Source organism: Sinocyclocheilus rhinocerous, unplaced genomic scaffold, assembly GCF_001515625.1.
Source record: "Sinocyclocheilus rhinocerous isolate Xijiao unplaced genomic scaffold, SAMN03320098_v1.1 scaffold897, whole genome shotgun sequence".
In the NCBI taxonomy this organism is placed as follows: domain Eukaryota; kingdom Metazoa; phylum Chordata; class Actinopteri; order Cypriniformes; family Cyprinidae; genus Sinocyclocheilus; species Sinocyclocheilus rhinocerous.
In genome coordinates, this window is record NW_015649224.1 from 616,429 (window position 1) to 637,520 (window position 21,092).

Sequence of the window (21,092 nt, forward strand, 5' to 3'; positions counted from 1 at the left end):
AATAAACAACGTCTTAAAGCTTGTGTTCTTTTTGATTCTTATCAGCATTATTTAAAACCTCAGATTTGTTTTAGTTAGTCTTGCGTGCGTATGTGTTTTATCTAGAAAGAGTAAAGAGATGAAAGGAATAATTTGGTACAGCTCAGTGATGTGGAACATCAAACTCACAAGAGCTGCTTACGTTCCTCTCTCTCTCTCTCTCTCTCTCTTACAAACGTTAGAGTATTTGCGTAAAACAAAAACAGCAGTAAAGTGTTTAATACCATCAGGAAACCTAATATTAAATCACTGTGACCAGTAGGTGCTGTTATGGTTACTGTTTTTTCACTGTTCACCGACCACTGTGGCATGAGAAACAGAAGTGTGTGTTTTAATAGCCACAGTTCACAGCCACTGAGACCACTGAAAACTGAAAAACTCTGGGAAAAATTTGTGTAGTTCCAGCCTTTTATGTGAATAGATGTTAGGGTAGCGCCATATTTAATTGCTGACAGGAATGAAAACGAGGCTGGGATAGAAGTAAGCCTACAGTACTTTCAGTGGATTGTACTGTGCCATTGTTCAACTGATGAAACTTCTAGAAATAAAAGATAGACAAAAACTTCATGAAACAGTTTTGAAAGTCATTAGTTGAGAAAATTACACATTCTAGGACCTTTCTAACGTGCGTTAAATTCAATATGGCATCTAATTCACTCACCCTCATGTTGTTCTTTTTTTTTTTTTTTTTTTTTTTTTTTTTATTTTTTTTTTTTTTAACTGATGAAACTTCTAGAAATAAAAGATAGACAAAAACTTCATGAAACAGTTTTGAAAGTCATTAGTTGAGAAAATTACACATTCTAGGACCTTTCTAACGTGCGTTAAATTCAATATGGCATCTAATTCACTCACCCTCATGTTGTTCTTTTTTTTTTTTTTTTTTACTTTGTATGACTTTTTATTTTATTTTAAGTGGAACACAAATTAATACATTTTGGGGGGAAAAAATGTGTCCATATAATGCAAGTCAATGGATTCAAATTGTTTCCTTGTAGATTTAAAAACAGTTCAAACATTCTTCTTTTGTCATTCTTTTTGTCATACAGCTGTAGAATTGCATGAGGGTGATTAAATTATGACATAAATTCAGATTTTTGAATGAACTATCACTTTAAGGGATCAACTGCCATGATGTTAAAAGATGCAAATGCACACATACACACTCACAATAAGCATTATAGTGACATAAGTTCATTTTTGCCTGCTTTACTTTCTCAGCAGGTTGTCAGTACCAATAAGATTTGTGCATTGACTCCACAGATGTACACAGACTCTTACTGTGTAAAGGGCAGTAGAGGGTTAAAGTCTGTGCAGCAGATCTAGGTTAAAGAACTTAATGACCCAACCAGCTGCTGCTCATGTCAACCCCTCAAATCTCTCTTTTCCTCTTCTCCCCCTTTTTCTATTGTTCTCATGAATACCGATACAGAGATATACACAGTTGCAAGAGCTAAAAATCCTGAAGACAAACAGGAATGTTAAATAATTCACTTTCATTTATCACAAAGAAAAAGAGAAAGATTACAACAAAGGCACATATACATATGTATGCCATATTGTATTTTTGGATGGGGCTTGGGAGTTTATCTCTTGCATTTGGTTTGTTTGGGTGAATGAATTGCGCTAAATGAGTGATGTGTTTTTATGGAAAGCTGTTGTTCATCAGTAAGGCAGCATGTGTTTCCAATAGGCAACCTCTCTGCTGTTTCAGAGAGGGTGATCGTTACTAAGAGACATGTACCCCCATGAGAGAGATACAAAGAATCATATGTGTTTAAGTGTGTGTATGCATATATATATACATATACACTGTAAAAAAATGACCGTGAATTTAACGGTAAAAGACTGTAAAAATGCTAGAGTAAAAACCTGTTAAATGGTTAATGGTAAATTCCCCTACTATATACGGTGAAAAACTGTATTGGACATTACATATATTGGACATTAATTTTACGGTAGTATACCATTTTTGGAAATTTGGTGGTTATCAGTTTATTACAAAGGCACAAAACAGATTTCAGTACTTCAATAGGTTGGTATATTAACATTATATCAGTTAATGAAATTACGGTATTTAACTGTAAATTTAAGTTAAAACCGTAAAATCTAAAACGTTGCTACCGTATTTTTTATGGTAAAATTCCGGCAACCACAGCTGCTGGTTTTGTGTACAGTATATACATATATATATATATATATATATGTGTGTGTGTGTGTGTGTGTGTGTGTGTGTGTGTGTTTGTGAGCTGTGCAAATTAAACATACAGAGATACTATAAAGATGATGTCAGAAGTTGTGTCATCTAACTAAGCTAACAATTTTGGTTCCAGGAGGTTTTGAACCCTTTAAGGTTCTTATTAGGTTGCCACACAAAAAGCTCCCTGTAACATTTGGAGAACGTTATAAGATGATTACAACAATCTGAAAAGAACATTCCTAGAAGATTGGGAATTTGTTTCCAAAACATATAACCAAGAGTGAACCACGCTAGGGGAACGTTCTGTTTTTGGTCTGCGTGTACACACATAAGTATATGAGAACGCTCTACTGGTTTGTGTGCAAGTGTGTGACTTTGTGTACATTGATTATTTTACAGTAGGCATAGTGATGCTAAAACACTGATTAGCTGTTTTTAATTCACAGACTTGGTTCATGAAAACCATCTGCATCAATCTCTGGCAACAAGCATTTTATTACACATCCTGCTGTGTTTTCATTCTCCATCGGTCTCTTTCTTTTTTCTCATAGTCTCTTTTCCTTGGTCCTTTTTACTTTTTTTTCTCCTTCTTGTCTCTCTTTTTCCCTATCTGTTCTGCTCTTTCCATTCCTTGCTATCGGTTGTGCAATTTTCGAGGCTAATGCCACATGGTTTCTTTTTCTTTCTCCCCTCTTTTTTTCCTCGATCACATACTGTTTATTCTTTCCAGTAACTTGAATTAAGTCAGTTGTGTGGTGATAATATTTTGTCCCACAAGTGCATTTTGCATACATTCAGTTTTCTTCATCATGACTTATAGCGTTTGTCAGCCGACAAATTCATATGAGGACTAGACAGGAAATGGCCCCCTGGGTGTGGGGGTTCCTCACTAGAAACACACATGCAAACACATTTCAGTGTGCAGAGAAGATATACAAGTATGTTTGTCCATGCATTTTTCTCTTTCTTTCAAGATATTGCCATTTTGGCATACAACTCATAACACCAAATGTGCCAATCAGATCATTGCTAACCTATAATTTCTTTGCCAAGTAAATTGTAGTTTTTTCCCCCTGATCCAATCAGCAGTCAGAATAATTATCAACACTGTTCACTGTTCACTTCAGCTCCCTTCACGCTGAATGTTTTGAGCTAAGAGGAAATATGAAACATCTGGGCCTTTCACTTAGTTGAGTGGACGTTATTTATTATGTTCTTGTTGGATTAGAAAAGTAATGAAAAACTGAATTATTCCACGATAACTTTTCTTTGACATGCTATTTCTTTGCAAATACATCACACTTATAAATTCTAGATTTTTGAAATTGAGTGAAGTCTACCCAAGATCCAAGATCGAGCCCTGTGGGACCTTCGTGGGAAGAACATTCATTTGATTTTTCTTGCACACGTAAAGTTGGGAACCAAGCACTGGTTCTTATTCAGAACTGGTTTCATTTTGAAAAATATACTAGAACCGAATAATTTTCATGACTGTTTAAGGTTTTTTTTTTTTTTTTTGTAGATCTACAGCACACAACATACAACAACCAGTGTAGTTCGATTCCCAGACGAATCACTATGAACTGGGGTTTTTTTAGTGAATCAAAAACATTGGCAGAGACCATTGAGGTCCAGTTCCCAAATGAATGACTCATAGGAGCCAGTTCTTTTTAGTGAATAAAAAACACGTACGAACCAGTCTCTGACTCTCTTACTGATTCTGATTAGCAAGTCATTTACTTTCGGCTGGTCTGTATGAAAATGTTTGACCCATTGGTGGTATTTGATAAAATGAGTGTATGAAATATCAATATCATTTCCTATATTTTAGGGCCAATAATTTAATATTTGATTTATACTGCCTCTAAAAGTTGATAAAAGTCATAATAAAGTCTGGGTAAACAAACAACTGCAAGAATTGTTTTCCTGATTTGTTATAGCCTATGTAATGCTGCAATATGAAATTATCATTTGGAAACGTGTCAAGTAAATGTAAGAATTGCATTTATATTCTCCCCATATCTTAATTCTTCCCAAAAAAAAATGTATCAAAAGAATCTTTAACGCAACCTAAGGAATCGTTAAGATGAATCTGAACAAGAATCTGTATATCAAATTCATATAGGCTACACGAGTGTGTAGGCTATATGTCGTTTAATGTCCACATCTGGAAGGGAATGGGGCGGGCCGATCCGTGCCTGAACTCGAAGATGACTATGGTTTGTGTGTGTGTGTGTGTGTGTTTGTAATCTGCAACAGATGACTTCTTGGGGGATGAGAGGGTCTGACGGAGGCAAATGTTTCCTCGGCTGGAGCCACATCAGCTCGCAACGGTTGTGCATGGATATACCAATGCAGATAAAATTCACTATGCATTCGTCTTATAGGTAATCTAAATGCCTGTACCCGGGCGGCAATGCATCTGTAAAGCTTCAATACCTGGCGAGGAAGACCTTGGCGAACCTGGACTGAAACAAAGGAATGTATTGAGTAGTTTGTTATTTGCTCATCACTGGAATGGCATATTTGCTCTATAACTTTTTTTTGTTCGGCAGTGGAGCGCTTTTATTCTTCACGTCTAGTTGGGCCATTTGCCCCGAGCGATGCGAGTGCCAGCACGTACAGCATATCCTCTGCGCAAATCGTGGTCTGCGCGCGGTGCCCAAAGCGCCGCAGGTGGAGCGCGCAAAAGATGTGCGGGTTTTCGGTCTCGCGGGAAACTTCATTCACAACCTTAGCGCGTTAGACTTCATGCGCTATGGGAACCTAATCAGGCTAAATCTCCAGTTTAACCAAATAAGGAATATACATCCTAAAGCATTCGAGAAACTCTCCATGCTGGAGGAGCTATATCTGGGCAACAACTTAATCTCGACAATACAACCTGGGACTCTACAGTCGTTGAAAAAACTCACAATATTATATAGCAATAGCAACGATATCAAAGACTTTATTTCCGAACCTTTTAGTCATTTAAATAGTTTAGTCAAACTGAGACTTGATGGAAATTTAATTGAGTTTTTAAAAGAATCCGTCTTCAAAGGACTGACAAACTTAATGTTTCTGCACTTAGAATCGAACCAGCTTCGCCATATTGACCGCAATGCGTTCGCGCGGCTCAGCAAACTGCAGTTTTTAAACCTATCAGATAATAAACAAACAGAACTGCGCGATATTTTCATGTTTTCCCATCTTAAGTCACTAACAACTCTTCTAATCGCAGGCAACCAAATAAGGCACATTGGAAATCACGTCTTTCAGAACCTGAAAAAGTTAGCAAAAATCTCTCTGAGTCACAACAAGATATTAAAGCTGGACAACGAAGCGCTGAAGGGGCTCGCGCGCGTGAAAGAGTTCAAGATTGACAGGAACGAGCTCACAGGGATCCCGGCTGGTCTACTAGACCCGCTCGAGCGCATCGAACACCTCGACTTCAGTGACAATCACATATCTCGCGTGGACCCCGGTGCTTTTGACCACCTTTCACACCTAAAAATTTTAAAATTGAAAAACAACCGTCTTGTGAATCTCTCCGGTGGAATTTTCGCCACGAACGGCGTTTTGTTTCACGTAGAACTGAATGGGAATAACTGGACTTGCGACTGCCGGATGGAGAAGTTTAAAAGATGGATGACGCATGCGCATTCTCAGGGAAAGCTGTTGACCGTGTTTGTGCGCTGCCTTCACCCCCCAGTGCTGGCGGGAAAATACTTAGACTATGTCAGCAACTCCCAGTTGGGAAATATGAGTGGTCATTGTGAGTCAGAACCTCAGCCAATGGAGAGCCGAGGAGCAATAGCGGAGTCACCGGCTCTCAAGGAGGAAAGAGAGAAGCAAGAAGGTGAAAAACATGGAGATGTAGGTGTCCAAGGGGATGAGGGGGAGCAAGGGCTTGTGACAACATTAGAAAGAAAGAAGAAGAGGAAACTGGTCAGCTCAAGGCCAAGACCCACAGCTGGGAAAACAGGGAAAGGCTCCTTATCTGATTTTCCAACAACAATGGCCACGTTCTTGACAGGCCACAACCACAGCACCTTTGCTTGGGCCCCACAGGAGCAGTTCAACCTGCCCTTACAAGACAGAGCCAAGCATCATGACTCAAGAATTGAAGTGATCACTAATGCATGTCAATTCAACCATCACTCCATCCTGAATGTAAGCGTGGAAGATGTCACTTCCAGTACAGCCACAGTCCACTGGAGCGCAACTCCCGAGGTTGGACTGGTTCATGGGAAAGAACTTCTCTTTCGGGTTTTATTTGACCGTTTCGGCCATGCTTTCCGCTTCCCACGCTATGTTTACACAGATGGATCCGACCGGGCGGTGACCCTTCAAGAGCTCCGCCCAGACTCCACCTACATCACCTGTGTGGAGAGCGTTGTGGGTGGAGCTTTGTGTCAGGTTGCCCCCAGAGATCACTGCACTGGATTTGTCACACCTTTGCCCTCGGTGACAAGTGAAGTCAACCTACAGCTTGTCACAGTAGCAGCCCTGGCGACCAATGCACTGCTCCTCCTTCTGGTGGGCGGAGTCTGGCTAGGGCATGTGTTGAAGAGGCGGATCAGAAGCAGGAAGTCGTCCACTCATGCACATGTACGTCACATGTACTCAACCAGACATCCATTTCGCTCTACTGTGGCCACTACATGTGTCTCTTCTGAATTCAGTGGTTACCAGAGTGGCAGACAACTGGCTGAAGAAGGTGACCTCATCCAGTTCCCTGGTGACCGTTTCTTTGACAACAGCCATGCACAAAGAGATGATGATGTCATAATGCTTAGATACTCCGACTGAGTATTGTGTATGTGAAAATAATAGACAATTTTGGCAAAATCATTTTGGCCACAAATGAGTAACCACTGAAACTGCCATTCTTTTTCTTTTCTTGTTCTACAGGAAAAGTCTTTTGATACATTTTATATGTTTCACTTTCATTATTGTTTTTTTTTTTTTTAATAAATATGTAGTCTGTATTAGTAATTGTGTAATGGTTTCCATGTTTTTTCCCTTAATAATTAATTCAATTCCGACATTCAAAATTCTACAGTAGACCTTAGTCAGGTTTAGACGCCATATTGAATTTAATGAGTAGAAGACAAGGCTGTAAGGGAGAGAGTTTTTTCCCCCCAGAAAGACATTTGCTATGTTGATAAACAGTGCTGGGTAGTAACTGAGTACTTGTAATATGGATTATGCAATCAGATTCCCAATATGTAGTCTGTATTAGTAATTGTGTAATGGTTTCCATGTTTTTTCCCTTAATAATTAATTCAATTCCGACATTCAAAATTCTACAGTAGACCTTAGTCAGGTTTAGACGCCATATTGAATTTAATGAGGAGAAGACAAGGCTGTAAGGGAGAGAGTTTTTTCCCCCCAGAAAGACATTTGCTATGTTGATAAACAGTGCTGGGTAGTAACTGAGTACTTGTAATATGGATTATGCAATCAGATTCCCAAAATTACTTTTAATTAGACGTTTAATATCACGTTTTAAAATGCTCATAATCAGACTACTGTTACCTTTTTATTGATTACATGATTACATATTATTCACACAATGGCAGTAAATTATTTATAATTTATTGATTCACCCCAGTTCTTTTTTTCCTTTTAAATTATCCTTTCTAAATGAATCTACCACTTGCATACATGAGCTTAATAATTCTACAAGTTACTAAACACTGCTGATGCATAGCTGTGAAATACTATGTCTTCATCATATCCAGTGACCTTCACTCATTTTTTATATTGGAAGTCTGGAAAAAAATATTTAAAACCTGAAAGACTTTGGCCATGTAATATCATGTTTATTAATGTTTGGTCACGTAATGTAGAGATTCCCAAGGTTTTGACATTTTTATGATTTCATTAATTATTAGCTTTTCATGAAAACCCAAGAGTTTTTTTTTCTTTACAAACCCCAGTCTGGAAAATGCTGCTGTAGTGATATTTTCTTTGTATTGATAATAATAATAATACTACTACTAATAATAATGTATATAATCAATATGGTACACAATAATCACATTCAAGTCTATGTGATAAACGAGTTCAAAGTAATCTAAAAGTAAACAAAATGTAGTCAGACTACATTACCTAATTTGTGCAATCCAGATAATGTTACTAACTACAGTTTCCTTCATGTCATTTGTAATCAGTAATGGACTACAATTTATAAGTAATCTACCCAGAACTGTTGATAAACAACAGTACAATCCATTGAATGCACTCTACTTCTATCACTCACAGCCTAGTTTTCATTCCTGTCAAAAATTCAGTAGCCCCTCACTGCAGAACACAAGATCCAGGGGGCGTGGTTGGATCCACATCTAGGGGGTGGAGATGGGTGGGTTTAGGGATCAGGGGGTGGAGACGGGTAGGTTTAGGTATATGTAAGGTGGGAGGAGTTGGATCTGGATCCAACCACGCCCCCTTGATATTCTGCAGTGAGGACCATCTTCAAAAATTGGCGCTACCCTAAGGTCTATACCAAATGAATACATGAATCTAACCATAAGATGGCGCAATAAACCAAGTTTTCACAAGACTTAAACTGCAACATTGTATAGCCACAATTCAGGAGTCATTTATTTAAACTATCACCTTGTAGTACATGCAATCAATCCTGAAAATAATCCAGCAAAAAATATAATACACTAAAGGCAGCAGTTGTATCCCAGCATTATTAAGTTATTAGCATGAACCGTGAAAAAAGAGAACAGAGCATATGGATACAGATATTAAGTGCTTTTAATTGAAAAAAAATGGCCACAAATGTGTACAAAAATAGATAAATATATAAAAAAAAAACTTTACATGCATAAAACTGTTTAAACCTGCAGAGTTTACAAACATTCATTTTTTCCACGTCTAGATTCAGAATTCCGTATTACACAGAATGTATAGCCATATAAGCATTTTTTTAAATCAGAGATGGTACACATGCTTGCATGTCATTTCCAGAAAATGTCAGTACTGACATTTTGATTGTCACCGAGCCAGTTAGTATGAAATGATTGCGATGCTGAATTGTTTTAGGAGAATACAGACATTCAGAGTGACATGAGTGCGACATGATTCCTTTATTAACAACCCTACACATGATTCTGATGTTGGCTCTGTCTTTATAAAATGAAGACAAACATGAAACAATCAGCTTTAGCTGCATCATCATGAATTTATAAAACTAGAGATTCCTATTTACAATTACACATTTACAACTGCCCTGATTCAATGCATTTCACACAGCCTTGCCATTAGTTTCAGGATTTAGTGCACACAGCTGTCACTGAGCTATCAAAGCATTTACACTGAAAGTGGCCAGAAACAAAACAAAACAAAACACACATATACACACAAATGTGCACACATACTCTAGGAGTAAAACTAGATGAGTGTCCCTGAGAAAGATCAACTATAAAAAAGCACGAGGAAGAGTGTGAGATAACAGAAAGAGAGGTATGAAGAGGGTGAAAGACAGGTTTGAGGATAAGAAAACAAATTTGGTGAGGGTAAAAGGACAGTTTGTTTTCCAACACTGTAATGAAGCACAGTGAGGTGAAAATAAAACCACTGGAAACATCCATTTCACCCTCGGCTGATTACCTGAGATGTCAAGGGCCAGAAGTATAAACAGACTTTTAATTTAATTATTCTATGCTTGAGAGTAATTAAACATTTCAGACATGTATGTGACGCATACATTCCATTTTAGTCATAAATCCAAGTTTAAAACTCTGGATTAAACATTTTGCTGTTAAGTTTTGCTTTTGCACTGATGGGTACCTGTTTGGTCACAGGTGCACCGACCATATGGCTCTAAAGAAGGGTCGTATTTTGTGTTCTCATTAGTTTCTGTCCATGTTGAAGCATGTTATAGTTGTGTGTTGTTAGTGGAGTGTGAGTGTGGGGTGAGGTGAGTGTGTGGTAGAGCCGAACTTGATGTTGAGATGCTGTTGTGTTGGATTGCATGTTGCTGGACAGGACTTCCTGTTAGACTACCTACTCCACCTAAACATAAATATGAAAGAAATCAATCAAAATAAGGGATATATATATATATATATATAACATTCTATGTTATAAAACCCATAATATAAATATAAATATTACCATTAAAAAAACTGGGGCTAGTAAGTTTTTTTTTTTTTTTTTCTTCACCAAAGCTGCATTTATTTGATCAAAATACCATAAAACAGTAATATTATGAAATAGTATTCAAACTTAAAACAACTGTTTTCTATTCAGTTATGATCACTGTCTTGTGCTTCTCTATTTTGTGTTCAAGGACTTTTATTTCGAAGTGTTTCCTGTGTTTAGTTCATGACCCCCTTGTTCCTTTTCCTGCCTTGTTTGTTTCCATAGTTACCCCTATTAGTTGTCATGACAATTCATTAGCTCCACCCCCTTGTTAGCTTTGTTAACCTATGTATTTAAACCCCTGTGTTTGCCCTTGTTCTTTGTCTAGTCTTGTCTGATTTTTGGCTGTTATGTGTTGGTTCCCTCCTGGTCATGGTTTCTGTCGTCATGGTTCCTATTAGTTCCTTCAAAAAACCTTTTCTACATTTGAATGCCTTCATCCTTGAATTCCACCAAGCATAACAGAAGACTAGTCAAAACACAGATCCAGCAGAGGAAATTCTGTTACACTGTTCAGTTCTGTTCCCTTGCTAATTGTTTAAATTGGAAAGATGCCATTTTGAAAGACTACTGCCATGGCTTTATTGAACCTATAAAATCACTCATGCCCAAAGGGGTAAATGACTTTACCTTAGAACAATATATGGACTATGCTCTTCTGTTAAGTGGTTCCCCCTTCATGGTGGGGGTTGAGGAGGACCAAACCCGTAAACAATTTTTTCATGTGCCTTGAGCTCCGATGGCCACAGAGCACAGTCCACCATGGATTACGGTGCCAAGTCTGGTGGTTGCAAGCCCGGTACCTCACCGCACTTCCTAGTCCAAGATTCTCAACACATGCTAGTTTGGCGGCCGCCACTCTTGAGTCTTGTCCCAACATGGCCGCCACTCTTGAGTCTCAGTGTTCTCAAGCCTGGCAATCTCAGAGGTTCTTCCACCATCTGCTGCACTTCCAGTAATGGCGGTCACCATTTTGTGTGTCTTTGCCATACACACTTCCTCTGAGGTGGTGGTGACTGCTGCAGAATCACCCGAGGCAGTGGCGTCTGCTCCAGAGACCACTCAAGCTCCAGAGCTCAGTCTTGTGTTGGCACCAGCTTTTCCGCCTGATCCGCCATGATGGTCCTCGGCTCTACCTGCTTTGCTGAAGGGGTCCCCAGTTCCATCAGCTCTGCTTTGGTGGTCCCCAGCTCTGTCAGCTCTGCCCTGGGGGTCTTCAGCTCTGCCCTGGTGATTTTCAGCTCCGCCTTGATCTTCTGCTCCGCCGTGGGGATCTCCGGTACCGTCTGTTCTGCTGTGATGGTCTTCTGCTCCGCCATGGGGATCTTTGGTGCCTGCTGCTCTGCCCGGCTCAGTCCTGGCCTCCTGCTTGGCCTACTCTGCCGTTTCTGCTTTGGTCACCAGCTCCTCCGGCTCCACCTTGGCTCTCTGGTCCACCTCTGTCTCCAGGCCCTCTTCCTGGGCCCTCTAGCCCTCCCCCGATCCATCTCATGGACTCTTGATTTTGTTTTAGAGCATCTGGAATCCGCTCCTTAAAGGGGGGTGGGGGCTCTGTTTTGGTCACTGCTGTCACTGTTTGATCACTGTTTGTTCCTTTGTCTGCCTTGTTTGTTTCCATAGTTACCCCTATAAGTTGCCATGACAATTCATTAGCTCCACCCCCTTGTTAGCCTAGTTAACCCATGTATTTAAACCCCTGTGTTTGCCCTGGTTCTTTGTCTAGTCTCGTCCGTTTTTTAAAAAAAAAGTCTTGTCCATTTTTGTATTTTAAAATCCTGTAATTTATTCTTGTGAAGCCATTGCTCCAGCCTTCACTGTCACATAATTCTTCAGAAATCATTCAAATATGCTCATTTGGTGCTCAAGAAACATTACTTCTTATTATCAATGTTGAAAACAGTGGTACTGTCTAATATTTTTGTAGAAGCTTTGTACCTGTTTACTTACACTGTTTTGTGTGTAAGTCTTCATTGTCAGTTTTGATCAGTGTTTAATGCATCCTGGCTAAAAATAAGTTAATTTCTTTCAGAAGAATTCTTTCCAGTCAACAGTAGTGTAAGAAAATCAAAAATATTTAATAGCAAATATTAAAGCATATATCTTCTCTTAAAATGTTTTATTACTGTAATGTGTCCAGACTTTATATTCTTTAATTAAAATAAAAAAAAATTAAAATGTCATTTTTATTTAATTCTTATTCTTAATGGTGTTCTCTAAAGATTTTCATTACTTTATTCTTCTTTTTTTTTTTAATGGCTGTAGTACAATTATTTTCATTTAGATTAAACTATCGTGATGTATGAATAATTTACAATTTAATTAATTTATTTATTTTCAATTTACGTTTTTCTTTGGAAATAATTGTTAAAGTATGAAAAATCATAGTGGCCAAAAAAGCATTATTTTTAAACAATATATAATTTTTAATTATTATTTTGGGGTGAAATTTGACTCAGATATGTTCTTCATGTGTTTTAATGAAATTCAAACATATACACTAGTGTGTGTGAGAAAGCAGGAGAGAATGAGAAAATGATTCATACTTACTCTGTGTTTCTCTCTGTCTCACAGATACAGGACAGTCTTTATGTGAAAGAAGTATTTGCTTCAGTTGAGAGACTTCTGTCCTGAGTGATGTCACCTCATTCTATGAGAAGACAAAATATATATATAAACAAAGCAGCAAACGCATGAATCTACCATGAATTTTCAGTGGTATTTAATACTGCTAGGTAGGTACCTGCACAAATTATGCATGTGTAAATGTACCTGCAGCTGTAAGTTAGTGTGTGTAAGTTCCTCAGCCTTCCTCTCCAACGACATCACCCAGACCTTTCTCTTCTGTCTGCACCGCGTCGCAGCAGCTCTGTTTCTCTCCAGAAACTTCTCTCTGCGCTCATCTGGGCCTTCCTCTGATGTCCGTCGGCGTCTGCCCGTGGACAGCTGTGGAGGAGATTGCGGGCAGGGGGTCTGTTTCGGTGTGGACGACATCTATAAAACACAAATATTATGTTGAATATTACAATAGATTAATTAAAATCTGTAAAAAATTAGAGTTTGACCTAGACCTGTGTAGGTATTGTCTGATGTGAAAGGGGAGGGGTGGTCTGATGGGTGGAGCCAGGATGCAAATGAGCTGGTGGAGAGTGGTGAGCGTGGCTGTGATGTGATTGGTCTTGGCTTTGATGTTGATGTACGAGTCTTTGCGGTGATTGGCTGTGGCAGTGCTGCTGGTATGCATGATGATGAGATGCGGATTGTAAATGGGACAGTGGGTGCTGATGTGATGACATCATCTCCATCATGTGGCAAAGTGGATTCTGACTGCCATTGGAAACCGCAGGTTGGCTGTGAGCTGGTATGACCTTTGACCTCTGAAGGATTACAGACGGGGAGAGATGGGTCAGAATGGCTCCTGGGGTCACTGTCAACATCAATGTCATGTAACACTGTGGATAATTCATGCTTTTTAAACGGGAACTGCCCAAAGCAAGATTTGCTTTACCAACTTTTACTGGCAACCATGTGTTTTTAATTTCTACATCTAAGGTTTCCTGTGCATGGGGATTGTTTGTGATGGTAAGATTACTTAGCACTTTTACGTTTTTCAAAACACAGAGAATCTACAATGACGCCAAAGTCAGATGATAACCAGGTCAAGTCGAAGCCTTTGAAATTCAATCCCCTCTGCTTTCTGAAAAGAATCAGTGCATGAGAGTGTGTGGGTATGTGTCACGGGCAGGGTGTTCAAGAGATCAGGCAGGAAGACAAAAATGACGAATAAACGGATATTTAATCAATAGACAACAGGAGATCCAGACAGGGTAGACATCACACAAGGTAACATTCACAATAACCGACAAACTACAATACAGGAGACAGGAACTAATATAGGGCAGATAACGAGGGGCAGACAGGTGAGCACAATGAGGTGATTAACTACAAACGAGAACAGGAACAACCAAATAAGGACACAGAGGGAGAAACCACAATCCACAGTCCACATGGGGTGTGACAGTATGCATGAATGCCACTTTTTTTACAGGTAACACTGCGTGTTTCTGAATTAGATAACTCAATCAAGATGTCTACATTAGTTACAAAGCACTGTGGCATTATAACCTCTGTCTGACTTTTAATGTTTCTATAGAGACATCACAATCCTGTAACCATGGCGTCAAATAATTAGTATGGGGCTGTACCTGAAGGGAGGAGCATGAGCCAGAGGGGGCGGGGCCTGGTATGCCAATCATACTACAGTTCATTGACAACTGCGCCTCCATCTGTCATTTTAATAACATATGAAATTATTATGATGATGTAATAAGAAACAGAGGCATTATTTTGATTAATATTTTACTGTGGTGATTGGGTTTGAAATGCTTTCAGGTTTACTTACATTCATGGCTGATGTCCCAGGCAACGCATTTGTCTGTCTGCTGTGCAGACAACTGGGTGCAGATCTGTAATGTCAGAGGGATTCTCATTAGCAGTGACCAAAAGAATAAAGTTTAGAAAGTTTACACAGGGCTGCTAGTAGTGTAGGACATGAGTTCCTTTAACAAAATGTGAAAAAAGTATATAATAATTTATGGTAAACATTAATTTGCAGTATTTTGACATCTTTAAACTGGCAAATTCTGTAATTCTGTATAAAGATGTAATGCTGAGATGTTAATGCTGAATATGGGGTATTTTGGTAATGATATAATACTCACTGTTTATTTGAAGTGGAGTATGTGGCAGTGCATTGAGGCTGAGGCTGTGAGCTGTGTGTGTGGAGCTGGTTCTGGTTGAGATGAGCCAGAGCACACTGCTGCTGTTGCTGTGGTTGAAACTGATGATGTTGACTCTGCTGAGGTTGTGTCTCAGTGTGAGGCTGGTTATGACGTGACGCCTGCACAGAAAAGTTCTAAAAGCAAGAAAATATTTAGAATTTAGATAGCATGTACATGCTGAATATTCTAATACTTAGAATATATTTAAAAATATATTAAGAAATGCTCCTTCTCCTTCCTCTGTCTTCTATGGACCCCTCCCCGTGTATGTATATGTGAGTATAAAAACGGTTTGATATTTAATACTCTTAATCTGATCCTCTGATAATCTGATCTGATCGTTCGATTCTTTTTACTACAGTCCGCAAGAACGCATACAAACACGAGCAAGTGCAGAATATTTAATGCTACTTCATACAACATAGAATTGATGCAAACATTTATTCATTGGACATTTGTGTAAGCTTTTGAAACATGTATTTCCTCTCACCGATTTCGTCTCCTCCTCCACCTGTGACTGGTTAAGCTCCAGGTCAGTAAAGAGGCCCACTTCCTCACAGTCCCGTAAGAAACGGGTCGGAGTTGGAGTCTGATCTACAGATGAATAAAGAGTACATGTTTATCACAAATGCAAACAGCATCATCAGATTCCACACACAAAATGCCACTGGCAATATATATAGTAAAAATACAATGGAGATTTGTATTAATTAAGGCACATTTCATACACACGGGTAATTCAAAGTACTTTACATAAAAATAACCATAAAATATAATAAAATAATCATAACAGGTGTATAAAATATACAAATTGAAAAAATATAACAAAAATAAAAAGTTGTTTATATTTTAAAAACAAATATGAAAAAAGAGAAGAATACATAAATAAGATGATACAGTCAGTAGGACAGCATATATTAAAAATTGTAATATTGTATTAATTATTTTATATATTATATTATAAATATACTATATATGTTATTATAAATAATGTATTGATTAATATTAGATTTATCTATGCATATTTGGAACATCTGATTTTTTTTAAATAAAGTGCTAGAAAAACATTGGTTAAAGTTACTAAAGTTACTAAAATAGTTTAGTAGACAATTAAAAAATTAATTGATTAAAGCTTAAGCAAATGTGTTTCTATCTATCTATCTATCTATCTATCTATCTATCTAAAACACATGTAAACTGAGAAGGCATAGGAAATTTCTCAAGGTCAAGGAACAAAAACTTTAAATCAGTAGACCAATATCCAGTAACCTCCAGGCATTCCAAACAAACGTAGAGAAACTAGCCCTCTTTTCAATGTCATGAGCGGAACTTGTCTGAAGTAATCTACTGGCATGCTCAAAAATGTAAAAAATTAACCCTATGTCATAAACATGAGCCTGATTTTGCTCTTGTTGTTTTGGTAATTTAGGGGTAGTCTAAACTAAACTGGTTTTTCTAGGCTACTATAAAAGGGGTCAGAAGGTAAAATCCTTCTTTTGTTTTTTATGTAAATGTTTCTGTCGCTGCAATGATGGCTCACAGACCCCAGAGGTCAAGGGTCAGGCTGATGTTTATATGTCAGACACTGGGTTTCCATGGTAACAGACATTGTCTAAATCCTAAATTAAATGAGATAGAGAGGCTCTTATACAGGTGCATCTCAATAAATTAGAATGTTGTGGAAAAGTTCATTTATTTCAGTAATTCAACTGAAATTGTGAAACTCGTGTATTAAATAAATTCAATGCACACAGACTGAAGTAGTTTAAGTCTTTGGTTCTTTTAATTGTGATGATTTTGGCTCATAATTTGTTGGTGGGTTTTTGTTAAATGTGAGCCAAAATCATCACAATTAAAAGAACCAAAGACTTAAACTACTTCAGTCTGTGTGCATTTAATTTATTTAATACACAAGTTTCACAATTTGAGTTGAATTACTGAAATAAATGAACTTTTCCACAACATTCTAATTTATTGAGATGTACCTGTATTACTGACCTACGAGCTGTAGATTGAAACTCTTTAGCTGCATAGAAGATATTAAAACTGCATTGATAATAAAACATTAGCCGTTGACATGAGTGGTTAATTATGTGTGTTTTTTTATGAACACACCCTTACCTGAAAGCATACTGTCACACTTAATAGAAGGGAATTTAAGGGTCATCTCATGTTTGTGTCTGTGAATAATTAGGTGATCTTCTCTTTGGAAGCGCTACAAGAACAAGAAACATGGGAGGCCGTGACAATGCTGAATTACATAAAGGATACAATAGTTGTTCCAATATGAATCATAATTTTTCAATAGTAATTAATTGTGAAATGTGATTCAATTTAACAATGTAATTGATGGGTAAAACTTGTGACAGCATACATAAAACACATAGTTGTAGCTCTGAATGATATGACAAACATCAGCAAACTGGACATCTGTTTCTTACCTGTGAGCATCCAGGAGCAGTGCATACATATGGCCTGTCCTGATCAACATTCATCACTGAGATCTAAAAACTTAAACATACATATATACACACATGTACACACACATACAAACACATGCACACAAGGGAGATGACATGAAAAAGTGCTCATGACAATTAGACAGACAAACAGACAGATGTAAATAACACCTATAAGCAATATAGTGCCAAATATGGATGACTTTCCTTATTATCTATCTATCTATCTATCTATCTATCTGTCTGTCTGTCTGTCTGGCTGGCTGTCTATCTACCTTTCAGTCCATCCATATAGAGATACAACATAGACTTTATGAAAATAAAAGATGATAGATATAGATAGACAGACAGACAGACAGACAGATCTATGACAGCCGAGCTATAAATAAGATATAAATATAAATATATATTAAATATATTTATAAATATATATTAAATATATAAGATCTATAAATTAGTGAAACATAGTTTTAAAAATGGATGAACTATTTGAATTCCTCTCAGTTCTCTATATTTTGCTCACATTTCCCTGTTTGAGTTCTCTTCTCTACGTGTTCTCTGTATATGATACGTATTACATCATAGTCGCGCCTTATAAAAAGACCCTACTTGCCCGGTCACTCATAACGTGAGCATTCCTCTAGTCATGACAACATCATTTAGTTCAGCCGGGGCGAGATTCTGAATTGGCAAGACGGGTCTACGGTGCCAATGCCAATCGTCTAACCGGCCTGCAGAATGACGTAATGGCGAAACCGGAGGACTCACGCGGTGTCACGAATTTTACAAACCCAAACATCCTACCCAGGGGCAATAATGTGTCATTTTAGGAAAGAAAAAACATCGTAAAGTTGTCTGAGTCACTTTGGATTATGCGTGACGGCAGATGTCATACAGGGTGTAAAAAAAAAAAATAATAATAATAATAAAACCAAAGCAAATGCGAATACTTAACTTACTCATTCAAAAGACGCGCACGTGTGCTATATAACATTTAAAAATGTTACATTCAAATAGGCTTTGAACCGCCAACTGTCAAACAACCATTCACCTAAACGCGTAGTTGACAAGTGACAATCTTAACTAAAAATTACAGACATCCATTCCATTTTACAAAGAGTCAAAACATTTTATATTCTAATACTCAATTTGTCTGATTGTTTGGTGGTGTCACACCCCCTTAAACAGACAAACAGTTAAACAGTTTACCAATATTTTAATGGAAACCGGCACTTTGACAGATAACGTTACCAACTTCACAGTAAATCAAGAACAACAGCAACAAAAATCCCAACAACACTGTGCAAGACACGCGTTACGTTTGTGTTTTGAACTAAGTGTAAAATTATATTCACAAGCGAGTGTAAAATAGTAATACTAACTTACCTAAACGCACGCAGACTGAGATTAGCAACGCTCCTCGCGCTGGGACGAAGCACGCTGAAGTGAAACGCGATTACAATATGATCTATTTACAGAAGCATTACATCACCTCGCGGTGACGTCACGTGGGATTCCTGAACTTCTAAATCATTGCGGTCCGCTCATATAGACTATAAAAACAGGGTCCGCTTTTTAAAAAGAGGAGGGGTTTCAGACTGCGCGCACCCGCCAACCGGAGGATGTAGCGGGCGTCTGGTGCCATTGGCGCGTTGGGGGGAAAAAAGAGAAGAGGGAGGTGCTTCGCTCGGTGCGTGCTGCGCCAACAGCTGTCTGGAGCGGTGCGCGGGACGGTCCCGATTAGCGAATGGCGTGTGATGATAGAGGGAAGAGAGTAAAGGGGCATGTATAAGCGTGTTAGCCTTTGGTTGAAAACGTTAAATTACAAACTGTTACCAGCCATATGTTTGTTTTTCAGGTGGTCAAAGATATAAACTGCATGCTTTCTTTTCTTTCTTTCCTCAAATGATTCTAGTGAACAAATGGCTCTGACTTATGCTATAGTCAAAATAGCTGCCAGAATGCTTCATAAACAAAAATCTAAAGCCACAAAGTATGCCACCAGCTGTCAGAGATGTTTTATATTATGATATTAACCTGATGCATAAGGATGAAAAACAGGTGCCAAGATTTTTAAGCTTTTCACACTCAGAAAAATAGATATCTTGATGAATTCACTTGCGACAGGTTATCAAAGTTTAACGTAGTGTCTAACCATATTGTGTTAAACTACTGAAAACAGATGTCATGATTTCACATATATGACAGAATGTGGATACATTCCGATTATCGTAAAACTAAGGGGTGTGTCTAATGTTCAGAACAGTGTGGTCCTTTTGTGGTAAGCACTATAAGGAAAGAGTGAAAGAAAAAGGCAGAACAAGTGAGAGGGAGAGAAAGAGAGAGTGTCTCATTTGCCTGCTCTAACTTAGAATGCTAGTAGCTGTTTCCTCAGTAACACCACAAAACAGGAAGTGGTAATGATGTCACATCAAACTCCAGCCTTAGCTGACTCCTACGTCTATGAGCATGAATCATACACACACAGAGACAAGGCAGCAGAGGACATGCACCCACAAGTCTCATATGACATCATCCATGTTTCTGCCATCATATAATTCACCTTAAAAAGGAACTGTGTCAAGTTCACCTTTTGTTCACCATTTAAAGTATACACAATGAAATTGGTGATTTTTGCTAATTAACACAACTTAAAAATTTATATTTACATTGATGCATGATGTAATTGATTTACAAAAGAGAAACAGCAATTCATTATAGATAACAATAATAAACTAAAATGAAATGCTGACTCTGATATCAGAGCTATATGTGGTTATTCTTTTGATGTTTTCTCAAATTTTTGGACATTTTTGGTTGTATGTGAATGAATGCAGTATGTGCATGTGTGTAGCAGGTCACATGTCTGTAATTTTTCACATAGTTTGTAATACTTCAGTCTCAAGGTAGATCTTTAAAAGTCTCAAAGATTTATTGCACATGAGTGATATTGGATTAATCAAGCATTTGGAACTAAATAAATCCTTAACCCTTTGATATTGTTCAGTCATGTTGTTTGACCTGGCATGACCTCCTCACAGTTTCTAGCATCTGGCATTGGCTGCTTAGGTCTATCTTGTTTGAGGCAGATGGTTGCATTTACTAACATCTGGCTGGCTTTACATTATAACATTATATGGTATGTCTCAAAAAGCTGTCTGTAGGTTTATGAGCTTTTCAGTACAATTTGAGTCTTGGGAGTTGTTCGTATATGTACTGTATTCGCACAAAACTATGAAGCTGAAGAGAAAATATTGTATTTCAGGAGTAAATGTTTATGCAAGTCTATTTGTTTAAAAACAGTGCCATGGAAAATATTTGGTAATTTAGTCTCTCACTTATTTACATAGGCCAACGGCAGAGAACATTTATAACAGGGAGATTTAACGGTTGATTAACAAGTGATGGTCAGCACACGGTCAGTCACTGGCTGATCAAAGGGACATTCCTCCTGCTCTTTGTGATAACACAGTG

The 21,092-nt window shown here is 38.0% G+C and overlaps 2 protein-coding genes across 3 annotated transcripts; one reads left to right on the forward strand and one right to left on the reverse strand.

The window, feature by feature from the left end:
- The first annotated feature begins 4,544 nt into the window (after window positions 1–4,544).
- Window positions 4,545–7,103, forward strand: LOC107710322 (TLR4 interactor with leucine rich repeats-like). The gene has a single exon (XM_016515065.1). It carries the CDS (start codon window positions 4,757–4,759, stop codon window positions 7,031–7,033), a length of 2,277 nt encoding a protein of 758 aa, XP_016370551.1. The 5' UTR covers window positions 4,545–4,756; the 3' UTR covers window positions 7,034–7,103.
- A 1,891-nt stretch (window positions 7,104–8,994) lies between these two features.
- On the reverse strand, window positions 8,995–19,172 carry LOC107710349 (cyclic AMP-responsive element-binding protein 5-like). 2 transcript variants are annotated; one of them, XM_016515099.1, is made up of 11 exons: window positions 19,005–19,172; window positions 17,601–17,670; window positions 17,281–17,374; window positions 15,650–15,753; window positions 15,100–15,293; window positions 14,781–14,844; window positions 14,584–14,664; window positions 13,450–13,755; window positions 13,151–13,372; window positions 12,929–13,028; window positions 8,995–10,252 (listed from the first exon to the last, which is right to left on the reverse strand). In XM_016515099.1, exons 2-11 carry the CDS (start codon window positions 17,652–17,654, stop codon window positions 10,116–10,118), a joined length of 1,356 nt encoding a protein of 451 aa, XP_016370585.1. In that variant the 5' UTR covers window positions 17,655–17,670; window positions 19,005–19,172; the 3' UTR covers window positions 8,995–10,115. The 2 variants fall into 2 exon arrangements, with proteins under 2 accessions (XP_016370585.1, XP_016370586.1); XM_016515100.1 differs by having other exon boundaries at window positions 17,601–17,663; window positions 19,005–19,019.
- Between the last annotated feature and the right edge of the window lie 1,920 nt (window positions 19,173–21,092).